General features: G+C 44.6%; 1 protein-coding gene across 1 annotated transcript; it reads right to left on the bottom strand.

Moving 5' to 3' along the window:
• Positions 1 to 1,576: 1,576 nt before the first annotated feature.
• On the bottom strand, positions 1,577 to 23,181 carry gins2 (GINS complex subunit 2). The gene is made up of 5 exons (XM_041190896.1): positions 23,018 to 23,181; positions 17,096 to 17,210; positions 13,874 to 13,973; positions 11,083 to 11,209; positions 1,577 to 2,973 (listed from the first exon to the last, which is right to left on the bottom strand). The coding sequence occupies exons 1-5, from the start codon at positions 23,105 to 23,107 to the stop codon at positions 2,848 to 2,850; spliced, it is 558 nt and encodes a 185-aa protein (XP_041046830.1). The 5' UTR covers positions 23,108 to 23,181; the 3' UTR covers positions 1,577 to 2,847.
• Between the last annotated feature and the right edge of the window lie 684 nt (positions 23,182 to 23,865).

Raw genomic sequence — 23,865 nt, 5'->3', positions numbered from 1 at the left:
ATTCAAAACTAACACGGTGCAAGTTCTCAGCATTTTCCAGGTTAAAATTTAAAAAATTCGTTCATGGGATGTGGGCGTCGCTGGCTAGGCCAGCATTTATTGCCCATCCCTAATTGCCCTCGTTCAAAGAGCATTTTTAAGAATCAACCACATGTAGGCCAGACCAGGTAAGGGCGGAAGATTTCCTTCTCAGAGGACATTAGTGAACCAGATGGGTTTTTTTCTTTTACAACACTCGACAACGGGTTTCAAGGTCATCATTAGACTTTTAATTCCAGATTTTTTTTTACTGAATTCAAATTTCACCATCATTCGAACCCGGGTCCCCAGAGCATTACCTTGAGTCTCTGGAATACTAGTCCAGTGACAATACCACTATGCCGCCACCTCCCCAAGATAAAGCAGAATTCCCTTTCATTGGAATAAATTCCTTCTCCAAAACAATAAGTCTACTCTATAGAGTTTATTGCCAAATACAGGTTTCAGTGGATCAGTCAGGGGACCGAAGCGAGGGGCCCAAGCTCCACCCTTAACGGTAGCAGCAGCAACGAAAAAAATTATGAAAGAAAAGATCACGTACAGAACAAAATTTGAAGGCATTAAAACATTTTAACAGGTTATTTTTGCAGGGGAGTGTGGGAAAGGCTTACAGCTTGGACAGCAGCTTGCAGAACCTCAGAATGCCCCAAATGCTTCACAGCCAATGAAGCGTTTTCGAAGTGTAAACCCTGGTTGTATAAGAACGTGGAAAAGCCCTAGCCAGCTCGCCATACCCGCTCTGCAGCAAGAACGGTACTTTGCAATGCGGTCAGGATTAGAATCCCCACTATACACATCACTCTGGCTTGGGGAAGGGGTCCATTTATAACCAGATTAATCTCAGAATCGTAGATGCAAGGATATAAGATTGAAAGGTTCAGTTGCAAGCCATTGCAGCCTGCACTGCCCAATACACACTCAACTGTGTAGTTGGAAAGTAGGAGTTTCAGGTTGGATGCACAGCTAATGCAGCAGCTCAATTCTCTACTTAGCTGGATAATAAAGTGGCACGCAGCAGGCAGAATAATATTCCTTTTTTTTTGTAAAGCTGCCACCGAAACTGAAGTTTACTTTTACTGGGCCAGACTTTCTTGAATTATCGAAAATGATGTTAACGACGTAGCAAATGCCCAGCCTTCAGAGAGCCAACTTATTGCAAAATGCTACAATTTTACCATATTTGAGTGTGAGAGAGGCAGGATTGTTGGAATCTTCCCGAATTACAAAAGCAAGCCCAAAACAGAGACCAGCAGTCTGCAGGTTGCAAACACATGCCTGCTGTTCCAAGTCAAACATTAAGGCCCCAAGCTCCTCTTGTAGTAGTTTCTCCTTCCTTCCCTACTTGAAGGAGTCAACACAGACAATTCTGCTCTTCTCGAAGGCTCTGGGTGTTTTATTTTGGAGTCAGGTTGGTAAATGGATGATGCGAGGCTTGGGGAAACTATCTTCACCTCAGTTGCTGAGTCAACCAGTGTTTGCAGCTTTTCTCCCCCCCCCCCCCCATCAAACCACCCCCCCCTCATCCCAACCGCTTCATTTTTATATTTTAAAATGTTAAATATAATGTACCGGTTAGGAGAATTGAACCCACAGCAAAGGATTGGGAGGCATAACCAGAAAGCTTCAGAACCACATCACTTATCAGTCAGCATCAGAGAGAGAAACATCTGAGGAAAGGTTGAAATCAAAGCAGTAACCTCCCACCTTGCAGCTTTATTTCCATAATTCACTGTTCCTACCTCAGGTCTCCAGCGTACTATTCCCACCCTCCTTCTGCCTCTCCCCGTCCCCCTCCCCTCTCCGGAAGGCTAATCTGCGATGAACTCAAAGGTGGTTTTTTTTTTTGCACTGAAATGTATGTAACGTTTGCTCTGAAGGAATCCTACGGACTCGAGACATTAACTGTTTCTTTTCCTCTCCACAGATGCTGTTAGACCTGCCGAGCTTTTCCAGCATTTTCTGTTTCCGTTTCCATTTTTTTTTTGGCACGGCTTTGCCTGAACTGCAAACGCCAATTGCCGATTCATTTAAAGGCTCGGCACGGAGTGGAAGTCGCCATGGGCCTGACTCGCGTTTTGTTCTTGGGAGGTGGGTCCGCAGGGATTCGACTCACCGCCCAGTCACTGCTGCGGCGCACATCCCACTAGCCGGCGACACCAGGCAACAGCACACTGCTCTACGGTGCGCATAGCTGAGCACCACAAGCCGCAGTTTCAACGACTTTTTCCCAGCTGTCTGAATGGATTCTTTTCACGAGGGCTCTCAATATTTTATTTTTGCTTTGCGAATAGGCCTGCAGTTGGCTTCCTGGCAGGAGATGGGTTTCGGAACGATTAACTTGAAGATCCTCATCGACAGAGATCCTCAAAATTACAAAGGTTTTGATTGGTGGGGAGGGGAGGGGGGTATGGAAAAGGTGTTTCCACTTGCAGCCAAAACCAGAACTGGGCGTCATACATATAAGATCAATCCAATAGGGAATTCAGGAGAAGCTTGTGTACCCAGAAAGTGGTTCAACTGTGGAATTCACTACCACCAGTAGTACAGATGCATTTAAGGGGAAACTGGATAAGTACATGAGGGAGAAAGGAATAGAAGGATATGACAGGTTGAGAGGAAGAATAGCAGGAGGAGGTTTGTACACAGTGTAAACATCGGTACACGCCTGGCGGGTGGAATAGCCTACGCTTCCATGTTGTAAATGCTTTGTAAGGTTAAAAAAAAACAAAATCGCTTAACGTGGTTTCCTCTCTCCATCTCCCCTTCTCCAAACTTTCCTTTTCAAGTCACCTCCTCAAAGAAAGCAGCTTAATAGTCCTGAGACTGAGCAGTCTCCCCGGGCTGAAGATTTGCACGCAGTCTGTGCATCTGATTCAGCGACTCTGTAAGGAACGTCCCAATTGTGTTAATCTCCATTAGAGTGAGGTTGTCCAGCTGGGGGAAGTAAAGAAAAGGTGAACAATGATTAAAAACTTTCCTACTGAACCTTTACAAAAAAAAACCCATAATAATCAGCTTTAGCTATTTTCCACTGGGAACTATTAGTGCAGCGCTCTCAAACACAGGTGCTCAGAACCTATAACAGCAACTTCAGCTAAGTAAAGCAGGGACTCCAGTATTCCTACAGGAGTTTGCGTATTTGTACAGCTACTGTAATCCTCGGGTGAGTGTCCGTATTGCAACACCTCTCCCTACCTGTGCCAAATAGAACAGGACAGGAGTCCCACTGGGATCAATTCTCTCAGCAGTTTGAGACTTCACAGGATTTTTCCACCCCCTCTCCCCCAAGGTATTAACAACAATAACTTACTTTTAGCACCTTTAACATAATAAAACATCCCGTGAGACTTCCCAGGAGCATTATGTAACAAAATATCACACTGAGTCACATTAGGAGATATTTGGGCAGATAACCAAAAGCTTAGACAAAGAGGTAGGTTTCATGGTGTGTCTTTGAGGAGGAAAGGGAGGTAAGAGAGCTGGAGAGATTTACAGAGAGAATTCCTGAGCTTAGGTCCAAGGCAGCTGAAGGCATGGGTGCCAATGGCAGAGCAATTAAAATCAGGGATGCTCAAAAGGTGTAGACATCACAGGAGGGTTGTGTGGCTGAGGTAGGGAGGGGCAAGGCCAGGGAGGGATTTGGAAACAAAGATGAGAATTTTTAAATTGAGGTGTTGTTTAACCAGGAGTCAATGTAGGTCAGTGTGCACAGGGGTGGTGGATGCTTGGATTTGTTGCGAGTTAGGATACAGACAACTGAGATTTGGATGACCTCCAGTTTACAGAGGGCAGAACATGGAAATTCAGCCAGGAGTCCACTCGAGGTAACAAAGGCATGGATGAGGGTTTCTGTGACAGATGAGCTGAGCACAGTTGGGCAGTTATGTAGGTGGAAGTAGGCAGTCTTAGTGGTGACATGGATACAAGATACATATCTTGGGTCAGTGTGGCTCAGTACTTGTCCCAAGCAGGAGGCATTGGCAAGGAATGCAACTTTTAAAGTGATCAGAACACTCGCTGCATTTGCACACAGGATTTACTGAAACCCAACTCACTAGCTCCCCCTCCAGGCTGCTAGCTGAACAGCTGCAGAAGAACAATAGGTCGGGATGGAAGCTGGTGCTGGTCCAAAATGCAAGTTGCTGATGCACACCACCACAGCCAGGGCTGTACGAGAGAACAAGGCAGAGCCCTCACCCCTACCACTCGCGTGACATCACACAACCAGACAGGCTCCTGCGTGTGCAGCGAGAGTTGTCATCAGTGCAAGCAACAGCAACTTGGTTTAATAAGCAAGATTTATGTAACTGTTGGTTTTGTCTGATAAACATAGATGTGAAATAAGTATTAGTTTCTCAGAAGATGATTATGATATTTTAAACACATGGTATAATGTTTGAAAATAAATATGTTCTCTTGTAGAATTGATGTTTACAATATAAAAATGTCTAGACTTTGGTTTCTGGCTTGAATTAATAATTCATTGGCTTAATTTTTTAAATTAAAAACCAATGCACATAGCATTTAGCAGTGAAAAGAAAGCAAAATATTTATAGTTTCCATAAGTTCTCATTAATCCAGGTGAGTTTTATTTCACAGAGGCAAGCGACAGGAGGTTTTTTCAGGGGCTTTGTGCAGCGGGTGGGGGGGTGCGGGTGTAGAGGGAACCACCAGTAGGTGGTCCATGGGGTCTTCTGCCCCAATTAAGTGGTCCACAGACAAAAATGTTTGAGAATCGCTGCCTTAGCTGGTATGAACAGGGATCGGTTGCACACACAATAGTATGTATACTGAATCACTGGAGGAAGCACTTGATATTCCTGTTAACTCTACAGTTAAAGATAGGGTCATATACATATCTGCATTTAAACTGAATGTTTCATGACCCTCCCCCCCCCGCCTCTTTATTCATCCATGGGAATCACTGGCAAGACCAGCATTTGTTGCTCATCCCTAATTGAGTGTCCTCCTAAGCCATTTGAGAGCAGATGCTGTCACATGTAGGTAAGGTAAAGACATTAGTGAACCAGATGGGTTTTTATGACAATGGTTGCCATCACGGAGATGAGTTTTCAATTCCAGATTTATTAACTTGAATTCAAGTTCCACCAGCTGCCGTGGTGGGATTTGAATCCATGTACCCGGAGCATTAGCCTGGGCCTCTGGGTTACTAGTTCAGTGACATTACCATGTACTGTTGAAGGGTAACGTTGGAATAAAATGTGGAGACAACAACCGACAACCGATCTGTAGTGCAGCAACAGATTTCTCTACAGGCTCCATTGTCTTATTGTGTAACAAGGTACATGGTTATTTATTCTGATCTTAGTTTCAACCGGCAATCCGCAACCTCTCAGAAGCAGGTTTGAGCCACATTGATGCCGGATCTTCAGGTCCCGCCCGCCAGAGGAGATTTACCAGTGCCATCAAAGTGAATGGAATTTTGGTTGTTCTCCACAACCACCACAGTGAGGCTGGAAAATCCCGGCCCAAGATTCTCCCCAGAACTATACAGAGTGCTGGGTAGCAATCACCTGCCATCAACAGCACACGGAGAGGCGTTGCAGTCATGGCATTGATAGTACAGCTCAGGGCACAGGTAATTTCCTACAGTGAAACTCCCCTCAATTGCTCAGTCGGTCGTTGAGCAGCATGGTATCGAACAGCCATTTGGACTAGAAGCTTCCTAATCTTTGGGCTGAGCTTAAGTTCTCTTACTCAGGACTAGCTTGATGTTCGTTGACTGGCTTCAGCTCCCTAAGCCCCGAGGGGAGGCGGAGAAAAAGGTTGGGGGGAGGGGCAGACGGTGGTGTAGGGTAGAAAGGCAGGCAGTAATCCTGGCCATAATGCATGGGCGTGCAGGGGATTAGTGCCCAGCAGCGCAATACCTCACCCAATCAAAAATAGTCCATCTAAGTCTAGATTCCTCCCCTGTTCACTGTTAGCCCATTTTATTCTTAAACAGGTTAATGCTATAATGCCAGCATAATAAGTGCCCATCAGAAAATGTAAGCTTACTATCTATATGCACACACTCACTTGGCAGAGATACAGATACAGATACTGGTGCTACTGAACGTCAGCACTGGTTGGGAGGAAACTAGAGCAAAGTGTATATCTGCAGTGCTGCAATCCAATCTCAATGAAGTTTGGCGGTACAGGGGAGCATTCATTCATCTACCATCGGCCTAAACCTGTACAGTTGCCGCCACCTTCCTCCCTGCTCTCACGAAGCCCCTGAAAAACCTTTTGACCGTTCTTTAGTCTGGTTTCGATGCGGGTGATTCCACATTGTATCCATTTTGTTCAGTTGTTTTCCTGGGTGCAGTTGTATGGAGCAGGTTTCCTCGTTTTATTCCCAAAAGATCTCAACTTACAATAGATTTCTCTTCTCGGGATGATTACTTTGCAAACCCGGGCACAATAATTGCGAGAGAGAGAGAGAGAGAGAGAGCAAGCAGCTTCAGCCAACTATTTCTGTACAAAGATAAAAACAAAAAAAACTGCGGATGCTGGAAATCCAAAACAAAAACAGAATTACCTGGAAAAACTCAGCAGGTCTGGCAGCAACGGCGGAGAAGAAAAGAGTTGACGTTTCGAGTCCTCATGACCCTTCGAGTTCTGTCGAAGGGTCATGAGGACTCGAAACGTCAACTCTTTTCTTCTCCGCCGATGCTGCCAGACCTGCTGAGTTTTTCCAGGTAATTCTGTTTTTGTTTTATTTCTGTACAACATAGTCTTGATCTCTCTTCCGCTTGGTAAACAATCCCTGCCTCTATATTCCAGAGAAATTTTATTTGTCCATGTCTGCTCCAGTCATTGTCTTAGAACATGTTGATGTCTCATCTCAGAAACATCTGAAAAGTTTCAGCAAAATGTAAAGCCAACAGGAGATGGGGTCTTTCACACTCCCCAGGGGGTTGATTGTCATTTTCTTTCCATCTCACTTGGTAGAATGCAAGCTGTATATTGTAGCCGTCTGGCAGCCTCCATTGTTTTTAAAGAGGGTTTTAGTTTTTTTATCATTTAGCCAGAAAAAGAAAATATAGAAACTATATCTTAAAAAAAAGCATATCCTTGTTACAACATAGTAAAAGGTCTCAAAAATAAAAACAAAAACTGCAGATGCTGGAAATCCAAAACAAAATTACCTGGAAAAACTCAGCAGGTCTGGCAGCATCGGCGGAGAAGAAAAGAGTTGACTTTTCGAGTTCTCATGACCCTTCGAGTTCTGTCGAAGGGTCATGAGGACTCGAAACATCAAGTCTTTTCTTCTCCGCCGATGCTGCCAGACCTGCTGAGTTTTTCCAGGTAATTCTGTTTTTGTTTTATTTCTGTACAACATAGTCTTGATCTCTCTTCCGCTTGGTAAACAATCCCTGCCTCTATATTCCAGAGAAATTTTATTTGTCCATGTCTGCTCCAGTCATTGTCTTAGAACATGTTGATGTCTCATCTCAGAAACATCTGAAAAGTTTCAGCAAAATGTAAAGCCAACAGGAGATGGGGTCTTTCACACTCCCCAAGGGGTTGATTGTCATTTTCTTTCCATCTCACTTGGTAGAATGCAAGCTGCATATTGTAGCCGTCCGGCAGCCTCCATTGTTTTTAAAGAGGGTTTTAGTTTTTTTATCATTTAGCCGGAAAAAGAAAATATAGAAACTATATCTTAAAAAAAAGTATATCCTTGTTACAACATAGTAAAAGGTCTCAAAAATAAAAACAAAAAAACTGCAGATGCTGGAAATCCAAAACAAAAACAGAATTACCTGGAAAAACTCAGCAGGTCTGGCAGCATCGGCGGAGAAGAAAAGAGTTGACGTTTCGAGTCCTCATGACCCTTCGACAGAACTTGAGTTCGAGTCCAAGAAAGAGTTGAAATAAGTAAAAGGTCTCTCTATGCTCAAGTCTCCACTGCACATTGTAGAACATATAAGAGATCTACAAAGAATCATAGAATGGTCACAGCACAGGAGGAGGCCATTTGGTCCATCATGTCTGTGCTGGTTCTCTGCAAGAGCTCATCAGCTAGCCCCATTCTGCTGCCTTCCCCCAGGCCCTGCAAATATTTCCTCCAGATCATTATCTAACCCCCCCCCTCCCCCACTTTGAAAGTCACAATGAAATCTGCCTTACCACACTCTCAGGCAGTGCATCCCAGAGCTCCATCTAAAAAAAAAGTTTTTCCTCATGTCACCTCTGGTTCTTTCTGCCAACCCCGTTAAATCAGAGCCCTCTGGTTCTCAACCCTTCTCCAAGTGGGAAGAGTTTCTCACCATCTATTCTGTCCAGACCCCTCATGATTTTGAGCACCTCTATCAAATCTCCTCGCAGCCTTCAATCTCCAGCTTTGGCCAATCTGTCCCCTCAGCTGAAGTCTCATATGCAAACCACTTTGGTTTTGAATTACAGTTTCAGAAGTTTAGAGCTAATCACCGAAAACCTCGCCAGTAAATAACTTAAATCAAGGGTGTTTCTGAGCGTTTGTGTCGAAGATGGTTTGCACAATGCTCCTGTGGTACTTGGTTATAACTGAAGAACAGCAACCTCTAGTGGCAAACAGAATATGTACAAAGGGTCCAAACTACTTGACAAATTAATTGAGGGACATCTGGAACTTGATGTTTTTTTATTTGCAAAAAAAAAGGCATAATTTTTTTTTTGTTGAGAAAAATGACCGCAAACAGCATGATAAAGTTGCCAGAATCCTCTACACACGTATTCACTGCCCTGTAAGCACCACGGGACCTTCCGCTATCTTCCAAATGTAAGTTGTTGTTGTGGTTGAGGGTAAAATCACATCACTCGGGTTCCTTAGCTTTGCCCAGTAAAGGTGAGGAAGAGAAAGCTCTGGTTTGTTGGGGGGTGGGGGGGGCAGTGGGAAACCAGAAACAACATCTGCAATGCAAAACCAGGCTTCAAAAAAAAAGGGAAAATGCGGAATAGCAAAGAGGAAATTTGAATACTTTGGGGGAAATAGGGATCATGTACAGACAAGGGTCAGGAAATGACTCAGAACCGAAGCCTCAGCTCAGTACCCCCCTCCCTCAAAGGCAAGGCAGCCTCATGCTTAATAGTGCTCGTGCAGTGGTATTGTCACTGGACTCATAATCCAGAGGCCCAGAGTAATGCTCTGGAGACATGGGTTCAAACCCCACCCCCCACAGAAGATGATTTAACTTGAAATTAATTAAAAATATATATCTGGTATTAAAAGTCTAATGATAACCCTTGCCAGTTGTTGTAAAAACCCATGTGCTTCACTAAGGAAATCTGCCATCCTTACCTGGTCTGGTCTACATGTAACTCCAGATCCAGAGCAATGTGGTTAACTCTTAACTCCCCTGTGAAATAGCTGAAGTACCCACATCCCATCAAAGAATAAAAAGGTCCTTGTATCCGTCAGTACCAACCCCCTCTTCTTTGGATAAAACTCTCCCCAGTCACTTAAAACCTTTGGTTCTCCATTCAGCGTTATAGGTCAGCAGCTCAAACACTCCTTCATCTGCATCTTTGATGCCCCAGCAAAATCCTTACTCTCTCCATGTTCTGGCTGTTTTGGAACACGGGTTTCGAATCCATTTTAACTCCCTCAAATCCAAGTGCTGCAGGTGATGGGGGAAGACGGTGGCATAATTGTAATGTTACTCCACCAGAGGCCCAGGCTAATGCCCTGCCTGGGGACATGGGTTCAAATCCCACCACGGCAGATGGTAGAATTTAAATTCAGTGATTAAAATCTGGAACATACAGCTAGTCTCAGTAACGGTGACTGTGAAACTGTCATCGATTGTTGTAAAAACCCATCTGGTTCACTCATGCCCTTAAGGGAAAGAAATCTGCAGTCCCTACCTGGCCTGGCCCACATGTAACTCCAGACACACAGTAACATGCCTTCTTAACTGCCCTCCGAAATAGCCTTGTAAACCACTCAGTTTAAGGGCAATTAGGGGTGGGCAACAAATGCTGGCCTTGCCAGCAACTCTCACATCCTATGAAGGAATAAAACAAAAGGCTTCATCTTATCTGGTGCACAGCAGGTGTAGCTGTGAATCAGCTGATCTGCTGGATCACATCAAGTACTGGCAAACCTTCCTCTTGCTTGCCACGAGTTGCCCACAACTAAGTGGAGACCTTCCTGTTACTAGTGTCAACCATCTAAAATCTGACACTCCTTCCCCTTCGCCGGAGGAGCAAGGAGCTCATGAATTTCTTTGGCATAAAGGCCGAAGCTGTCAGTTCAGTTGCCTTACCAACTTCACTCCCTTGCCTGGGCCTAACCTCCCGCCGTGCCACAGCTTTGCCGCAGATTCTGTGATCCTCCCCGGCCGCCATCTCCTGCTGAACCAGACTGTTTGCAACCTTCATTTCAACTGCGAGAAGAACTTCCAAGCCCTTGACATCACAAAGAGCAGCTACAACATCCGCTTCTGTTTCCTCTCATCTGTTGCTGAAGCCTCAACCCATGTCTTTGCCACCTCTAAACCCGACTGTTGCAGTGTTACCAGCTCTATACACCAGCTTCCAAAATCTTCAGCTCATCCACATTCCAGTATCTGTATTGTATGCCATAACAAGGCTCACTCATCCTGACTTCAAATGGTTCCCAATTTCCCAAAGCCTCCAATTTAACTATCACATATCTAATTCACTTCATAAGCCTTGATCCTCACCATCTCTAAAAGCTCCTACAACCTCCCCCACAAACTCTCCATTCTTCTCAGGGCCTCTTGGACGTCCCATCGTTGGTGTCACATCCTTCATCTTTGCAAATCCTTCACAAACCCCCACACCCACCACTTCCCTCTTCTCCTTTATGAGACACCTCTTTGTCGAAGCTTTTGGCTATTCCTCCCAATCCCTCTCTCCTTGGTCGCTGCAGCTTTTATTTTTGTTGACGGAGTCTTTGTGAAGATCAAAATCCATCCAGTTTAAATCTTTCAATGGGTGCAAATCTAGTTACCTAGAAGCTGTCTGACCGAGAGTCAGATTTTCAAGTTGGAAACAGTGTGGGCACCAGGTTAGAAAATCAAAGTTTCTTACCTTAGCGTGTACCTCCTGCTGATTCACAAAATTATCTGCAGACAACCGCAGCTTTGCAATGCGAGTATCCCAAGTATCCTTTATCAAGGTCCGGATTTCATCAGCTTTGGGAATGTTGTCTGAGGCACTGGAGAGGGAGAGTAAATACACTTAGAGCTACTGCAGCAGCATTCTGAAACCAGTAACCCAAAAGGAAGCACATCAAGTTACGTTTTACTTTCAACAAAAAAAGGTCATTCTTGGGATGTGGATGCCATTTTCCATTCTTAGTTATGGCTTCTTTTGGCTCTTGATGCTTTCTGAAGTGGTCTATCACACTGTTATAGGACCACAGTCACCGTTAGACGCACTAAATGAATGTAGCTGACTTGCGCTCTGCCTGCTACAGTAAAGCTCCGCACAAGTACAGGTTGTGTGTGGCTACTCAGGCAGGTACTTAATGTCGGAGAATATGGTTAGGTATTTCCTTCCTTCAAAAATTAATGAGAACTTACAGCCAGAACCACAACTAGTTCCAATTGGTTCAGTGTTTATGTTCTACAGGAGGTTCCTCCCAATGCTCTTCATCTCACCCTATCTCCCTCATTTGTTTATCTAGCTTTCTCTTAAATGCATCTGTGTTATTCACCTCAGCTTCTCCCTGCGATAGCAAGTTCCACATTCTAACCACTCTCTGATAAAGAAATTTCTCCTAATGTCCATACTGGATTCATTTGTGACCACCTTATATTTAGGATCCTTCATTTTGGTATAGTTACTGTATAATGTGCTAACAGACTGCTTCAGGACATTTTAAAGTGGCCTCCTGACACACTGGACTTACATTCCAAATGCCTGAATAGCATCAGTCTACACAGGCAGGGGAGCTTTCAACTGGGAACATCAGCAATTGTCATCAGTTTCATAGGCGCAAAAAGAATGGGCACCTCTCTCAAAATAGTTTGAAAAATAAGCATGTATGGAGCATTAATCAACCATCTCCTAACCAAGAAGGTTCGTTGAAAGGTAAAAAGTTAGGAGTGGTGCCTAGCAGGCTTCAGAGCTGAACGCCAATAAAAGAAAAGGTTAACTTTTCAGCTTTTCTCCTCTTCACTTTGTCTTTGCCCAACCCCAGCCCATCTGCTCCTGTACCTTAGTCATTTCTGCTTCAAATTGGAACAATATCGATATGCACAACACTGGGGAGTGATGCTCCTAGATTTCCCCTCTTTTTTTTTTGAGTGGGCTTTGGGGGAGAAGACGACAGATGGAAGGGGGTGAGATCCATCTGATGCCAGCAGTCCAGAAACATGGGTAAATACAAGCATGGATTCATGTCCTATAAAATTGGTGCAAGGTGACACCCAATTTAATCAATGAACAAGATGAGGATCCTCAAGTTTCTGTGCATGTCAAAAGTAAAAGGATTTTACTGTTCCAATTGTTGTTCGAGTTACACTTTAAGCAGTTTTAAATCGATTTTAAAGGATTAACCAGAACAGGAATCGGCAAGAGGAAATAATTTATAGCGTTAACAGCAGCAACTCCCAAAATATTCAGCACCAGTAGCCAGCAGCATCAAGGCTCATGTAAACAAGTTTGCTTTAACTTGGTTAGATTACTTTTAAATGTCACAAACAAGTCCTGTCCACCATCTGCAAGGCACAAATCAGGAATGTGATGGAATACTCTTCACTTCCCTGGACCAGTGCAGCTCCAACAACACTCAAGAAGCTTGACACCACCCAGGAAAAAGCAGCCCACTTGAATGGCACCACATCCACAAAAAATCACTCCCTCCAGCACCGACACACAGTGGCAGCAGTGTGTATCATCTACAAGATGCACAGCAGGAACTCACCAAGCCCCCTTAGACAGCACCTTCCAAACCCACGACCATCTAGAAGGACAAGGGCAGCAGATAGATGGGAACACCACCACCGGGAAGTTCACCTCCAAGCCACTCATGATCCTGACTTGGAAATATATCACCGTTCCTTTACTGTCACAGGGTCAAAATCCTGGAACTCCCTCCCTAACAGCACTGTGGGTGTACTGACACCACATGGACTGCAGCAGTTCAAGAAGGTAGCTCATCTTCTCAAGGGCAATTAGAAATGGGCAATAAATGACAGCCTTGACGGTGACACCCACATCCCATGAATGAATAAAAAATAACAAAAGGGATCTGCAGCCACAGGGTGCAGGTTTGCAGCTCAATCTTCCACATGGTCAATTCCCAAACTTGTGCATACTGATCAGGGAAATACTGAACAGTAGGAAGATAAAGAGAGAATTGCCCCAAGCTACTTAATGCCCAGCTCAAGAGTGACACAAGCCGGACAGAATGGGATGCAGCCTGGGGAATTGAAGGTGACAGGGGAAATCTGTAAACTTATCTCATTTTAAAAAGAAACTCGCTGATTCAGTCCTCAGTTGGTGCTGTGGTACCACAATGGACCTCAGCACCATGGGTTAGGGGAGAAGTCAAATTGGCTACAGTTCCAGTTCTCTCCATCAATCCCACCTACAAGTGTGTCTGTGTATGCAAATATGTCTGTGTTCATCAGTGACCATACATGTGAGGACAGAGACTGCTGATTGCACCAGGTTTGGTTTTGATGTCAGTCCATCACAGTTAAATAGCCAATTTGCATTGCCAAGGTTAACAGACAGATAAGGACCAGTTCAGAGGAGGTGCCAGAGAGTGAACTGTCTCTCAAGCAAGAAGTTAACACTTTTAAAAGAGTGAACGAAAAAAGAAGCGATACATCATTGTTAATGCAATTGCTGGGTTCGGTGCACAACTTACTGATTCAGCAGTAACTTAGTCAGTTCCATGTAGTGTGGGCTGGGCATCAGGGTGAAGGTTTCTTCTTTACGTTCCTGTTCCTTGATTTGTTCAAGCTTTTCTGAAAGAAAATAACAAAATGCTTATATCACCAAGACCATTAATCCTCACTTAGTCACATCTTATGACAGAATTGAAGACTGTACCAGTGTAGGTAATAGTGAGTGGTAGCACTCTCACTTCTCATTCAGAACATGCGAATTAAGAGCAGGAGTAGGCCATTCAGCCCCTCAAGCCTGCTCCATTATTCAATAAGATCACGACTGATTTGACTGTAACTTCAACCCAGGTTCCTGTCTTCCCCCAATAACCATTCACCCCCTTGTTGATCAAGAATCTATCCACCTCTTCCTTAAACATATTCAAAGGTTCTGCTTCCACCGCCTTTTGAGTAAGAGTGTTCCAAAGACTCACAACCTTCAGAAAAATTTTTTCCATCTCTTGCCTTAAATGAGCGACCCCTTATTTTTAAACAGTGACCCCCTAGTTCTAGATTCTCCCACAAGAGGAAACATCCTCTCCACATCCACCCTGTCAAGACCCCTCAGGATCTTAAAGGTTTCAATTAAGTCGCCTCTTACTCTTTTAAACTTCAGTGGATATGAGCCTAACCTGTCCAGCCTTTCCTCATAAGACAATCTGCCCATTATTGGTATTAGTCTTTTTTTTTTTACATTCGTTCATGGGATGTGGGTGTCATCGGCCTGGCCAGCATTTATTACCCATCTCCATTTGCCCTGGTTCAGAGGGCATTTAAAAGTCAACCGCATTACTGTGGATCTGGAGTCACATGTAGTCCAGGCCAGGTAAGGATGGCAGATTTCCTTCCCGAAAGGGCATTAGTGAACCAGATGGGTTTTTACAACAATCGACAATGGCTTCATGGTCATCATTAGGCCATTAATTCCAGGGTTTTTTTTATATTGAATTCAAATTCCACCGTCTGCCGTGGCAGGATTCGAACCCGGGTCCTCAGAGCATTACCGTAGGTCTCTGGATTACTAGTCCAGCGACAATACCCCTACGCCATCACCAAAGTTTAGCAAACCTTCTCTGAACTGTTTCTGAAGCGTTTACATCTTTAAGGTTGTAGGTTCAAATCCCATTCCAGAGACTCAAGCACAAAATCTAGGCTGACACTTCAGCACAGTACTGAGGATGTGCGGCACGGTCAGGGGTGCAGTCAAACCGAGGCCCTGACTGCCCTCTTGGGTGAAACCCCTCAAGGAATATTACTAAAACATTACTTGTATTTTCTTTCAATTTAGTGTACTGTGTATGCTGTTCGTGATGCTGTCTCCCCCAGGTTGGGGAGACCAAATGAGAATTAGGTCATCGCTTTACCTCCGTTCAGTCTGCAAGAATGACCCCGTCATTTTAGTTCTGCATCCCACTCTGATCTGTGTGTCCTGGACCTCCTACAATAAAGCTCAAGGTCTTGCACTTCATCTTTCGATTAGGCACTTTACAGCCTTTGGGACCCAATACTGAGCTCAACAATTGCAGCTCACAACCACTGCTTCCATTTTTTCGGACAGCAAATTCTGGCAATGATTCTTCTGTTGTCGTGTACACCTCCTTTAGATGCATCTTTTCTTGTCCCATTACCCCCACCCCTCACCGCCCCCAGTTTATCATGCAATCTCTCCTGCCCTCCCCCCTATCGCAGAGCTTTCTTTTTGTTCCTTGTCTCCTATTCTCTGCTCTTGCCTTAAACTATTATATCTCTAACTTAAACTATTACATCTCTAAATTTCTCCAGTTCTGACACCAGATCACCGACCTGAAAAGTTTCTCTCGCCGCAGATGCTGTCTGACCTGTTGAGTATTTCCAGAACTTTGTTTTTATTTCAGATTTTCAGCATCTGCAGTACTTTGCTTTTGTGTCACTAAGAGAGGTTATCTAGTCTTCTCTTTTAATTGAAATCACTGCTTGCAGGAACTTGCTGTGCGCAAATTGGCTGCTATGTTTCCAACATTACAATAGTGACCACACGCCAATAGTGTTTCATCAGCTGCGAGGTGCTTTGGGGTGCCCTGAGGTTGTGAAAGGCGCTACGAAAATGCGAGTTCTTTTTCCTTTACACGGTTGGTGCCTGGCAGAACGGCAGCTTCACGCAATGACTCAGAACAGCGCAGTCTGAGAATGTCTTGCCTCGTGAGGAAGGAAGTATAAAAACAAGCAATCATGAAGTCCTCATCCCCAAAGGCCTCCATTTTTGATCAGGAGTGGCACTGCCCAAGTCTGAAGCATGTGAGGTTCAAGCCCCACTTTGGCACACAGTCCAAGCTGACAACGCAGCACAGAACTGAAGGAGCTGCCATGTTTGATCAGATGGGCATAAAAGATCCCACGGCTCTATGAAGGGCTAGAGAGTTCTCGCAGCCAAGATTTATCCCTGAAAACAACTAAAGCAAGTTAGCTGGTCATTTATCACATTTGTCCTTGCAAAATCGTCCTATGCCTAGATTAAAGCGGTGACTACATTTCAAAAAGGTACGTCACTGGCTCTGAATCATAAGATCACAAGAAGCAGGAGTAGACCACACAGCCCCCTGAGCCTGCTCCACCATGCAATACGATCATGGCTGATCCTGGGCTTTTAACTCCGTTTTCCTGCCTGCACGATGGGATGTTCTGAAGGTCTGAAAGCTGCTATATAAATGCAAAGCCTTTCTTTCTCAGGGCTGCAGCAGTTGAAAAGAGTGGCACTGGGCAGAGCAGCACATTAGATCACTAACATGATGACAGGCACCGACAAGGAGCAACTCCCATTGTATGGATGCCACTTGACAACTGGCAACAGCAGAGAGTCAGCCTCAGGTCACCAATAAAACCAAACAAAGCAGGCCCCCTACCCTTCAGCTGCAGAATCACACACCTCCAATACAAGCCTTGAAGCAAGTTAAATGGGGACAGCGGGTTAAAGGAGAGGCGTAGACTTCGAGTGCTGCTCCCCTGGGGACTTATTATGACAACAAATGGGAGCCAGCACCAGCTGAGGAATAACATGGATTTGGAAGCAAGTCATTGGCCCTTTCAACCACGGACTGAGGGAGGGCCAGGGCAAACTCCAACATCCATGCCCAAACACCCTGCCAAATGGGGAGTAACAAACAGTATTTTTAAATTTACTCAAGTTGGTTTCCCATCTGAAGCTCAAACACACCGAGATAACTCACCCACATCCATCCAATCTGGTACTACAATCCTGCACTTCTGTCGCTGTTTAAGATTAATAGCGAGCCACACAGGTACGTCGACTGGAAGCCCTGGATTGAATGGTCCCAAATCTCCCTGTATACAAAAGGCCACCAAAAGCACAACATAGAATCATAACTGCGCAAAAGCTGACCATTCAGCCCATTGAGTTCATGCCGGGTGGTTGAAGTTTATATGCAAATTAAATTTACACACACCCACAAAAATCAAATACCACTAGAAGTTGCTTTAACCAAGACATTTACCCCATTACTGGTCATAGAGCCTTGCAATATAATTGGTGCATTTGCTTACATAAGTTACTTTTCAAAATAGTTAGCCATGAAACACTTTGGGACATTTCTGAATGATATGTTAATGTTCACATTAACATACTAGTCACTGGACTAGTAATCCAGAGACCCCGGGTAATGCTGTGGGGACCCAGGTTCAAATCCCACCACAGCAGATGGTGAAAATTGAATTCAATAGAAATCTGGAATTAAAAGTCTGATGATGACCATGAACCCATTGTCGATTGTTGTAAAAACCCATCTGGATGCCTAATGACCTTTAGGGAAGGAAATCTGTCATCCTTACCTGGTCTTGCCTACATGTGACTCCAGACCCACAGCAATGTGGTTGGCTCTTAAATGCCCTCTGAAGGGCAATTGGGGATGGGCAATAAACGCTGGCCTAGCCAGCAATGCCCACATCCCATGAACGAATAAAAAAAAATTAGGAGCAAGAGTAGGCCATTCAGCCCCTCAAGCCTGCTCAAGCATTTGATAAGATCATGGCTGATCTGACTGCGCCCTCAACTCCACTTCCCTTCCTACCCTCACACCCTTTGGCTCCTTTGTCAGTCAAGAACCTATTTAACTCAGCCTTAAAAAATATTCAATGACACAGCCTCCACCGCTCTCTGAGGAAGAGAATTTTACAGACTCACGACTCTCAGAAAAAAATTCTCCTCACCTCCATCTTAAATAGGATACCCCCTTTTTGTTTTTAAAAAAAACTGTGCCCTTAGTTCTAGCCTCTCCCACAAGGGGAAACATCCTCTCAGCAAATGCAAATCATTCTATTATAAATTAAAGGCATGAACAAATACTGAAGGCAGGGAAGAAATGCTTTCTTCATTTTGTGGAAACTGGGTCATGGGGTGTAGTCAACATGAGAGAAACATTAAGAGTGGAGCTTAAGATCAACAAATGAGAGATCACATGCCAGTCAAACGTAAGAAGTTGATTTTAGTTCTCAAGCATGACATACATTAAACAGAGCAAATTTGAATAAAATAAGCAGGATTTGGCCAACTGTGCCTAAAACGTGTCAGTTTACACTTGCGTAAAAGATGAGGAGTGAATGAGTGAGATTTAGGATCAAAATGAGACATTACAAATCTATTTAAAGATCTGGAACTTTGCTGACTTACTGGTGTAACAGCTGAATTTCTAAGGCTAAACTTTCAGCCAAAATGCAAAGGGTGGACTTTTACACCAGTATAAACAGTAAGGCAGCAAAGCTCCAGGTCTTTTTAAATAGACTTGTAATGTCTCACCAGTAATAGTGGAAGGGTTGAAATTCACCCTCTCCCATCATCTCCAGAGTTGCCAGGTCAGGGACTGTTCCTGCCAACCCCACCCCCTCAAAAGTACTGTAAAGTTAGCCATAAAATATTTTTATCACGTGTTGACGTGCGTGGACATGAAGAGCTGAATGGTGTGCTAGTCTATTATTCTATCAATGAGTAGGTTTGCACCAGAGCAAGTTTGACTTCAGCCACGAGCTTGTGGCAAGTACAAAGAGTTTGGATTATTTTGATTGAAAATCAAAATCGACTGATACATGAAAAAAAATGATTTTTTTTGGCCAGAAAGTTGGGGGTCAACTTTTACACGAGACCAACTCCAGCATAGAGAGTACATTAAATGCTGCAAAATTAGTAAAAATTTTTAAAGTAAAATCAGTGAGATGTGGATTGATCGGAGTTTGAAAGTTCTGGGATTCAAGCATTTCACCACATACTCTGAAACTTTTGACAGTCTTCCTGATGCAGGGAACAACAGATTGAAGGAAAGGTTTCCCATAAGACCATAAGGCAGAGGAGCAGAAATTAGGCCGTTCGGCCCATCGAGTCTATTCTGCCATTCAATCATGGCTCATAAGTTTCTCAACACCATTCTCCCACCTTCTCCTCGTAACCTTTGATCCCATTACCAATCAAGAACCTATCTATCTTGGTCTTAAATACACTCAATGACCTGGCCTCCATAGCCTTCTGTGGCAATGAATTCCATAGATTCACCACTCCCTGGCTAAAGAAGTTTCTCCTCATCTCTGGTCTAAAAGGTCTTCCCTTTACTCTGAGGCTGTGCCCTCGGGTCCTAGTCTCTCCTACTAATGGAAACATCTTCCCCACGTCCACTCTATCCTGGCCTTTCAGCATTCTGTAAGTTTCAATCAGATCCCCCCTCATCCTTCTAAACTCCATCGAATATAGACCCAGAGTCCTCAGACGTTCCCCATATGTTAAGCCTTTCATTCCTGGGATCATTCTCGTGAACCTCCTCTGGACACTCTCCAGGGCCAGAGCATCCTTCCTGAGATACGGGGCCCAAAATTGCTCACAACATTCTAGATGTGGTCTGACCAGAGCCTTATAAAGCCTCAGCAGCACAACCCTGCTTTTATATTCTAGTCCTCTCGAAATAAATGCCAACATTGCATTTGCCTTCCTAACTGCTGACTCAACCTGCAAGTTAACCTTAAGAGAATCCTGGACTAGGACTCCCAAGTCCCTTTGCACTCCAGATTTCTGAATTCTCTCCCCATTTAGAAAATAGTCTATGCCTCTATTCTTCCTAACAAAATGCATGACCTCACACTTCCCCACGTTGTATTCCATCTGCCACTTCTTTGCCCATTCTCCTAACCTGTTCAAATCCTTCTGCAGCCTCCCTGCCTCCTCAATACTACCTGTCCCTCCACCTATCTTTGTATCATCTGCAAACTTGGCCAGGATGCCCTCAGTTCCTTCATCTAGATCATTAATGTATAAAGTGAAAAGTTGTGGTCCCAACACTGACCCCTGCGGAACTCCACTAGTCACAGGCCGCCACCCTGAGAAGGACCCCCTTATCCCCACTCTCTGCCTCCTGCCAGACAGCCAATCTTCTATCCATGCTAGTACCTTGCCTCTAACACCATGGGCTCTTATCTTACTGAGCAGCCTCCTGTGCAGCACCTTGTCAAAGGCCTTCTGGAAGTCCAAGTAGATAACATCCATTGGCTCTCCTTTGTCTAACCTACTCGTTACCTCCTCAAAGAATTCTAACAGATTTGTCAGGCATGACCTCCCCTTGATGAAACCATGCTGACTTTGCCCTATTTTACCATGCGCTCCCAAGTATTCTGAAATCTCATCCTTAATAATGGACTCTAAAATCTTACCAATGATTGAGGTCAGGCTAATTGGCCTGTAATTTCCCGTCTTTTGCCTCACTCCCTTTTTAAACAGGGGAGTTACATTAGCGATTTTCCAGTCCTCTGGGATCCTCCCTGACTCCAGTGATTCCTGAAAGATCACCACTAACGCCTCCACTATCTCTTCAGCTATCTCCTTCAGAACTCTGGGGTGTAATCCATCTGGTCCAGGTGATTTATCCACCTTCAGACCTTTCAGTTTTCCTAGCACCTTCTCCTTGGTAATGGCCACCATACTCACCTCTGCCCCCCGACTCTCTTGAACTTTGGGGATGTCACTTGTGTCTTCCACTGTGAAGACTAATGCAAAGTACCTATTTAGTTCCTCCACCATTTCTTTGTTCCCCACTACTACTCCAGCGTCATTTTCCAGGGGCCCAATGTCCACTTTTGACTCTCTCTTACCCTTTATATATCTAAAAAAAACTCTTGCAACATTCTTTTATATTACTGGCTAGTTTACCCTCATATTTAATCTTCTCTCTCCTTATTTCTTCTTTTAGTTGTCCTCTGTTGGCCTTTGTAGGCTTCCCAATCCCCTGGTTTCCCACTGCTCTTCGCCTCATTGTATGCGTTCTCTTTAGCTTTTATGCTGTCCCTGACTTCTCTTTTCAGCCATGGTTGCCCTGTCCTCCCTTTAGTATGCTTCTTCGTCCTAGGGATGAATTTTTGCTGTGTCTCCCAAATTACTCCCAGAAACTCCTGCCATTGCTGTTCCACTGTCTTTCCTGCTAGGCTCATCTCCCAGTCAATTCTGGCCAGCTCCTCCCTCATGCCTCTGTTGTTGCCTTTATTCAACTGTAATACCGTTACATCTGATTCCAGTTTTTTCCTCTCAAATTGCAGGGTAAATTCTATCATATTATGGTCACTTCCTCCTAAGGGTTCCTTCACCTTAAGCTCCCTTATCAAATCTGCCTCATTACACATCATTAAATCTAGAATTGCCTGTTCCCTAGTAGGCTCCACCACAAGCTGCTCCAAAAAGCCATCTCGTAGACACTCCACAAATTCCTTTTCTTGGGATCCACTACCAAACTGATTTTCCCAGTCTACCTGCATATTGAAATCGCCCATGATCACTGTAACCTTGCCTTTCTTACACACCTTTTCTATCTCCTGGTGTATCTTGTGCCCCACATCCTAACTACTGTTTGGAGGCCTGTGCATAACTCCCATTGTGGTTTTTTTACCTTCGCGGTTCCTCAACTCTACCCACACAGATTCTACATCATTTGAACCTACATCATTTCTTGCTATCGATTTAATTTCATTTCTTACTAACAAAGCAACCTCAACCCCTCTGCCAACCTGCCTATCTTTTCTATAGGATGTATATCCTTGGATATTTAGCTCCCAGTCCTGATCCCCTTGCAGCCATGTCTTCGTAATGCCCACCACATCATACCTGCCAATTTCAATCTGCACCACAAGCTCATTTACCTTATTTCGTATACTGCATGCATTCAGATACAACACCTTCAGTCCTGTATTTCCCGTCCCCTTTCTCATTGTCGTCCCTTTATCTGATGTGCTTGAAGTTAGATTCCTAGCCCTTTCCAAACACTGTCCTATTTTGTGTTCTGGAGGCTTTAATAGTCTCTCCTAGGCTCTCCTTTCTTTTCAGTTTTTTCATAATTTTCCATGAAGTTGAATCCACTCCCCCCCATACGCTAACCTGCTGTTTTGTTTCCCATTAGTCATAGTTATTGGAGTTTTATCCTCCCCCGACCCCCCTCCCCCTCCCCCGACCCCCCTCCCCCTCCCCTCCCTTTCTAGTTTAAAGTCCTGTTGACCACACTATTTACCCTTTTCACTAGAACATTGATCCCAGATCGGTTCAGGTGGAGACCATCCCAACGGTACCGATCCCTCCTGTTCCAATACTGATGCCAGTGCCCCACGAAATGGAACCCCTCTTTCCCACACCACTCCTTTAGCCACCTGTTTACTTCCCTTATTCTCCAGTCCCTATGCCAATTTGCATGTAGCTCAAGTAGTAATCTGGAGATTATAACCCTTGAGGACCTGTTCTTTAATTTAGTTCCTAGTTCCTGATAATCCCCAAACAGGTCCTCTTTCCTAGTCTTACCGATGTTCTTTGTCCCCACGTGGACCACAACAACTGGATCCTCCCCCTCCCTCCAATATCCTTTCAAGCCGGTCAGAGATGTCCCTCACCCTGGCACCGGTTTTTTCTCAACTCTTCAGCGCTTGTTTACATGTATTTAGTTGCTTTAAAAAAAACCTTGCCTTCTAGTTTAGACTTGCCTACATGTGCAATGTGTGAGAAATATCTCAAAGTGCTTTAAAGTGTAAATGAAGGCGAATGCACCAATTATTCGTAAGAGTTGCAGGAAACAGCCTCCCATTCAAGCTGGGCAATAGAGGGCAGATTGCCAGAGCAGACTCACGGTTATTAAATAGATCTTATCCAAGCTGAAGTTGGGTATAATGGTCACGCTCTGTTTCTCTGCGAGAAACTCCACCTCCGAGGGGTCCATGCTTCCTGCCCGCCGCCCTCAGGGTTTAAATGCCCCGCCAGAACCCTGAGACACCGATAGAACGCTGAAACACCTTCCCGCGCAAACACAACCCGGAAACAGCAGCGCTGTCGCTCAACAGACCCAGCCCCGCCCCTTAACTACAGCTCCCGCCCCTTGACTACAGGCCCCGCCCCCTGACTGCAGCCCGCCCGCCCTGCACGGGACGCCCATCAAACGCCAAGCTCCGCCCATCTACAGACAAGCCCAGTATCTCAATCTTGCCTGGCAATTTGTTAACTCTTTAAAGCAGCAGTATTTTTTGACAAAATGTTAGCTTTTTTTCCCCTTTAAAAGGCAATTATTTCAGAAACTAAAGTACGAATTTTCTTATCTGTTAATCAGCTCCACATAAAAACTGTACTTGCTCCAAATTTCAATTGGGAATTAAAGATTGTGCTTATATATAGAGAGAGAGAGAGAGTGCCTTATTACTTTCACAAGATATCCCACACGCTTTCCAATAAATATCTTGCTCTTTTTGATGAGTTGCTGTGTAGGTAAATTAAGAGAAGTTGTAAGGTCCATTGAGGTGGTGCTACTGAGTCCGTATCTACATTTAGGGAGCGGGAGCTGGAGTGGAGCGGCTGGAGAAAGAGCGGGAGTTTACCTGTGAGGGGGTGGAGGGGCTGTATAAGGAGCGGAGCGGAGTGGAGTTTACCCACGAGGGGGCCAGTTCTCACCCAGACACTCAGCGGCGCTGGAATTAGAAAGGGATG

The sequence above is a fragment of the Carcharodon carcharias genome, chromosome 7, assembly GCF_017639515.1.
Source record: "Carcharodon carcharias isolate sCarCar2 chromosome 7, sCarCar2.pri, whole genome shotgun sequence".
In the NCBI taxonomy this organism is placed as follows: domain Eukaryota; kingdom Metazoa; phylum Chordata; class Chondrichthyes; order Lamniformes; family Lamnidae; genus Carcharodon; species Carcharodon carcharias.
The sequence above is the reverse complement of the archived record's forward strand: the minus strand, read 5'-3'. Positions and strand labels throughout refer to the sequence as shown.

Bases quoted from the DNA above. Each gene is read 5' to 3' on its own strand.
- gins2 (XM_041190896.1), bottom strand. From the start codon at position 23,107: ATGGACCCCTCGGAGGTGGAGTTTCTCGCAGAGAAACAGAGCGTGACC. The intron at 17,211-23,017 runs GTGAGTCTGCTC...TTTTGTATACAG, and splicing joins ATAAGATCTATTTAATAACC to GGAGATTTGGGACCATTCAA. The intron at 11,210-13,873 runs GTAAGTTGTGCA...CTCCCTCTCCAG, and splicing joins ACTAAGTTACTGCTGAATCA to TGCCTCAGACAACATTCCCA.